Source organism: Haplochromis burtoni, unplaced genomic scaffold (genome assembly GCF_018398535.1).
Source record: "Haplochromis burtoni strain Fernald_Lab_line unplaced genomic scaffold, NCSU_Asbu1 Contig_1550, whole genome shotgun sequence".
Classification (NCBI taxonomy): Eukaryota; Metazoa; Chordata; class Actinopteri; order Cichliformes; family Cichlidae; genus Haplochromis; species Haplochromis burtoni.
In genome coordinates this window covers 34,899-40,855 of record NW_024583911.1, presented here as the reverse complement: position 1 = coordinate 40,855, position 5,957 = coordinate 34,899, and the positions used below count along the sequence as shown (strand labels likewise).

Sequence of the window (5,957 nt, the reverse complement as noted above, 5' to 3'; positions counted from 1 at the left end):
TGCCAAAATGCACCTTAAAATACAAATGTACAAATATATTTTATGCTAAATAAACAGCTTGAAACTAATATACAAACACAAAAGGAAAATTTAACAGCAAAACTGTTCCTCTTCATTCACATAAACAGGTCATCACCAGAGGAAATCTGCATTTAAAAACTGACAACTGGCTTGTGCTGTGGAAATACAAGAACCAGTTAGATAGTTTTCTTTGAAGAATGCATATGAGGCTTGCAGTTTAAGCAGTGTAAAGACAGCACATGCCATTCAGACTTTCAGCTGTAACTGTCACATTGTTGTAGTATTGTGTCAGATTTAGATTGATGTGCATTTCTTTTAAGATTACAGTTAATGAAACATTTACTAAGATGCACGCTAAGGGACTATATGAAATCATGGAGCACTGATTATTTTATAAGGATTTTAATTGTAATTTTTTTGTTTTTTATTCTGTTTCCAGCAGGTGAAAACTACAAGAGCCAAAAAGGTCATGAGAGAAATTCTGACAGTAGTCAGTGAAAACCGAGACAAGATGAAACACAGTGGTACAGGAAAAATGGATATACCATTAAACACAAATGTAAGGAGGAAAACTTGGGCTGGGAGTGAGAGCACTAAAGGAAAAGAAAACAGTTTTGCCATTTGTGAGTCTTGTAAGGCCTTGATACATGACAGCAACCAGTCTAACAATCCAGCATGGAATAGAAGAGAAATGGCTGAACTAACTAATTTGTCAAGAAACGATGTTCCACAACAGTATGAAATGAAGGGAAAGAAAAGAAAAAAGACAAAAAAAACAGGCTCTGATTTACTCCCTCATGGTAAACACAAGGAAAGTGAAACAAAAAAGGCAAAAGGCTTACTTTCAGAACCGATGTTTGATCAAGATCAGTCAATTCCTCATGTTAAACACAAGCAAACACAGACAGAAATAACAGGAAGCTTCCTTTCTAACACTCCAGGTGATGGGCTGAAATTTAATCACATCAGAAGAGTTCCAAAATCAAGCCACTCTAAATATCCTCCTTCCTGCTCCCTCTCTATGACCTCTTTTGTGGACGAATCAGCAGCAGGTAGCAGCACTGCAAGTCCTGAGAGTGAAGAATTCGTGACACACAGTATTATGAAGTCTGAAACCATGCCAGACGATTATAAACTTCGAGGAACATCTGGATCTAGTGGGCTGTCCAGCAGATCCTGCCTCTTGCCTTGTTCTCACAGCATGGTCTCACTGAGCAAAATACCCCGTGCAAAGAACAACTTTACACAAGTAAACAGCTCACCTGATATGCTGTTAAATGAGTTTACACCAGTTATCACTGATGATTTTGATGATGAAAACTACACGTTCCAGTGCTCCTGTCCAGGCCTGTACCAGTGCAGTGTGACCGGCCTGGTGTTTTTCATGAAGGCAGAAGGAGACGTGGTTTACAGGACTGTCCCTTGGAACAGGAGGCTGCTGGCCCAACACCACAAGAAGCCTGCAGGACCCCTGTTTGACATCAAATGTCAGCAGCAGTCTGTGTGTCAGCTTTGTCTCCCACACTGTGAGCTCATCTCCACAGGTGGAGGTCAGTTCTTGCAGGTCGCTCATGTGAAGGATGAGGGCATCGAGTTTATTACCCCTCACAAGATAACAGAAAGTCACGTTGTTATAAACCTCACAGGGTTTTCTGGTTACGGTATTGTCAGTCATAAAGACTCTCCTCCCGACCCAGTCCAAGCTTTGGTTCTGCTCTTCTACAAACCCCCAGCTGAGCCTGATCTCAGCTCTAAGCTCAGTGTGTTGTTGCTTCCAAGGAACATCGTGATCCGTGATGTACAGCGCACCAGGAGGAAACTAATTGGGGATGAGAGGTACATAGACACTTCTCCTCACTGCAAACTGCATCCAAAGCAGGTTTACACTCTGTCCACTGTTCCTGAGGATGATCTGATTACAGTTGAACCAAATGACGCTGATTTTGATGATGAGTACTACGACAGTTACTTTACGACATTCCTTGTGTCTTTAGGAAGAATCCTCACAGATGTTGACCTCAGTCTGAAAGATGAGAGCAGCTCCACCTGTGTTTGGGAAAGAAAATTGTGTCTTTTCTCCCCTACAGTGGGAACTTTGAATCATCCTCCTTCTGAGAGGCTTTTAAACACACGAAGCTGCTTCATTGAAGGGATATCAGAACCTAATCTCAGCAGCCTGATCGACAAACTGCTGGAGAAAAAGGTGATAACTGATGCAGAGAGGGAGGCAGCGGATGCGAAGCAAGACAAAAGGGAAAAGGCTCGTTTTGTTATCGACACTGTGAGGAATAAAGGTGATGCTGCCAGTTCAGAGTTTATTAACTTTGTCCGTGAGCTTGACAAAAAAATTTGCGGGCATCTCGGTTTAAACTGAACAGATATTCTATGACTTTGTTTTTGCAGAACTCGTGGGGAGAAAGTGAAGCAATTACCTGTATGTTTGTGTGTGTATATAGGGTCAGCAGGGAAAAGGCTGGGAAAAATCCAAAAACAGTATGTTGGTCTTAAAAGTATCTGATAAAACACTTTAAATATATACTGTCAGTCAATAGTTTTGACAGCCTCATTTAATGGTGTTTCTCTAGTTTTACTACTTTCTACATTGTGGGTACAAACTGAAGACATCTGATATTTTTAAGCAAAATTTCTATAACATAAAAAGGGCAAATTGGCCAGTGTGAACACAGTACTGTGCATTAATATTGATTTAAAAAAACAAATGTGTGGTTACTACTTCAATTAGAATTTTAAACATGCTTTTGTGCGATGCATCTATTTTTAGTTATGTTTTGTTTTCTAAGAATATAATAAAATGAATGGGAAAAGTAAATAAAAACAATGCACATTACGACCAGTTTCAGAGTTTAACCCTGTCACTTGTACATTAATTCATAGAAGATAAGATACTTAAAATTTTAAACAATGGTTTTCCAAGTGCATGATTTCAAAGACCTCATCCTTGTTAATTTAAAAATGTTCGTAAAGACAAATTGCATTAGCACGCTTCCTGTAAGAGGACAATGAAAAAGGAGACATAACTGTATTTTATCTTTCCTATTCAGACTTCTCCCCTCAAATATTTGCAAGTATCTTTAAAAGTCTGTAAAATGTGATTCTTTAATGGTGCTAAAGTCTTTTTTTTTTTTATCTTTCTTTGATGAGTGAAGAACACATTTTCCTGTGATTCTGAAATCATACAGTTTCATGAAATATTGCAGCTGCATATATATATTTTTTTATTCTGTGTGTTTTATGAGTGCTGTTTTAAAATTTCGTGATGCTTTTGTATGCTTATGTTATTTTACAGTGACTTCTTGCTTTTAAACTTTGCACTTTGTGTTCTTCTGTTAAGTTGTGACTGTGTGGAATGAACCGGTCAATATAATTCTTTGAAACAATTTGCATTAAATTCAAATTGTATTTGATTCATAACAGTTATATAAAATTTAAAATATTTGTAAACTTTTTTTTTTACTGCAGATCTCACATGTTATTTGTGGCAGGAAGCACAAATTTCTCTGTATGTTTCTGATTTATAAATCCACAAATGTCACATTTGTAAAGACAGCTGAATAATGACAGTGATTTCAACATCCTAGTCTGAGTTTAAATAAAGGGAAACAAACATTAAAGTGTCTTTAATCTGTGTTTGAATCTGTTTCTACAAATCTGACAGAAACTAAACAGCTAGACACATTTACCTTTAAATTCCTGCTTTGTTTTGAAATTATGCAATAATGTGAGTTAGCTTTTAGTCTGCTCTTTAGGGTGTTTTTCAGCATTATATATTCTCACTCTTAATTTTAGATTTTCAGTTTCTAGTTTGCTTTATTAACTATAATAACTTGTCCCCATGGTTATTTAACTTGTTTAAAGTAAAGTGAAACAATTTTTAGCTTCAAGACGGCCTTTAACGAGGTATCAAATTAATTAAATCGACTTGAAAGTGTGTTACAAGATAATTTCCTTTAAACTGTTTGTACCTTCATCAGCCAGCAGGGGGAGGCATTTGCATAATAAGAGTGCTCTTAAACTCACTACAGGTGAAACCTGAAGAAGCCACAGTTTGATATCCTGCACAGAGGAAACCAAATGGTAAATGGCCTGCATTTGTATAGCGCTTTACTCAGTCCCTAAGGACCCCAAAGCGCTTTACACTACATTCAGTCATTCACACACTGGTGATGGCAGCTACATTCTGTCTGATATTGGGCCGCTGTTGTGTTGCTTTGAACGTGTATTTTTTGGTGGTTAAAAAAATGTGATTTATTTGTTTAATAAATAATTTTGACCAGTAAACTCTCCTTGTTTAAACATGCACCATGTGTGGTCTTTCTTTGCTTGTGACTTCTTGATGTTGGTAAATACAATAATTGAAAAATACCACATTACTAATATACATATATACTGTACAACACATTATGGAGTATGCTTCTGCTGTGAGGTCATGCCTCCATGCACTTATGCAATTGACCGCTAGACGGGTATATATTAGGGGTGCAACGATACACAAAATTCACGGTTCGGTTCGGTTCGATACTTTGGTGTCACGGTTCGATATTTTTTCGATACAAAATAAAATGTTCATGCCTTTTTAATTTGTCATTTATTAAAATTATAAATATATATTTTAACTCAAAAGTACAGTTTTAAATTTTTTTTTTAACCCTAACCCTGTTTTTTTTATTTTGACAGCGTCCAATGCGACCTCAGGACCACTTAGTCACCCCTTTTATTTAGCTCGTCATATTTCAGTCCCACAGAAATTATTTTGTCCATGGGTAAACATAAAGTGCACTTTCTTTTTGTCCTTATAGTCTCATTTTGTTCATAACTTCTCCCGTTTTTGGTAAGCTTTTTCTTTGGTCTGTCCACTTCTTTCACCACCTGGTCTTATTTGCTCAGCCAAACTAAAATATATATGCTGCTCTTTACATCACACACTCACATAAGTCTCAGCGATTCTCTGCGCTATCAACCTCTCACATGTTTTAAGCTGTTCTCGGTAGATATTCACTTTCATGTTTTCATAGTTCAACTAAATTATAAGTACAGTCAGAATTGTTTCACAAATTATCATCACTCACAATCATCTGTGCTCTCTATACACAGTTCGCATATTGCAAAGTACAAAAAAACAAGCGCAAATTCAAACGCGATTTCAATATGTCACATATTGACAGTGGCTCACCGATGCCAATGACATAATTACCCAGCTACATTTCTGAAAGAATGCAAAAGCATTGACATATATTTTTCCTTCCTATGACAGCCCGACGGGCAGAGATAGATTTTGGTAGCCCGACTGGAAAAATCGCTAGCCCGACGTCCCGGGGCTTGACAAATTGGTGACCCTGTGTGAGTTTTTTGGCTGCAAGAGGGAGAAAGGAGAATTGGAAAGGCTCGTCACAGATTTGCTGTCAGATACCAGAACTGCAGACAACTCACGCTCACAGAAGGCCTTCAAAATGAAGGTAAGCAGAGCCTGTGTCATTACCGAAATTTAAATGTGAGCAGTGAGCGCTCAAAGTTTTCGCAGTCAAGCTGATAGAGCATCTATATGATATGATATAAAGCACAAAAAATTGAATTACAAGTTGATTATATAAGATTTAAAAAGGAGTTTGTGCAAGGTTTTAAGGTTAAATAAATAAAAATGAATGACAAATTGAACACGGCAGGAGTGGGTGCATAATTTTCATAGAGCTGTTTACATATTCATAAGTCACATTTGGCATCACTGTTTTATCAGAGCTGCAGAAATGCACCGAGGAACTCGGGAGAAAAAATAAGATGAGACATTGCATCTTTTAGATTTTTCAAACAAAGAAAAAAACCATAGAAATTAGTCCACAATGAAAAGTACAAGAAAACTCATGGTAAATAAATACCTGACAGAAAAAACTGATTTCACATTCAATCAGTACAAAACCAAA

The 5,957-nt window shown here is 37.1% G+C and overlaps 1 protein-coding gene across 1 annotated transcript; it reads left to right on the top strand.

Moving 5' to 3' along the window:
• The first annotated feature begins 423 nt into the window (after window positions 1-423).
• Window positions 424-4,114, top strand: LOC106632713 (NACHT, LRR and PYD domains-containing protein 1b allele 3-like). Its single transcript, XM_042217041.1, has one exon. The coding sequence runs from the start codon at window positions 491-493 to the stop codon at window positions 2,393-2,395; it is 1,905 nt and encodes a 634-aa protein (XP_042072975.1). The 5' UTR covers window positions 424-490; the 3' UTR covers window positions 2,396-4,114.
• Window positions 4,115-5,957: the final 1,843 nt, after the last annotated feature.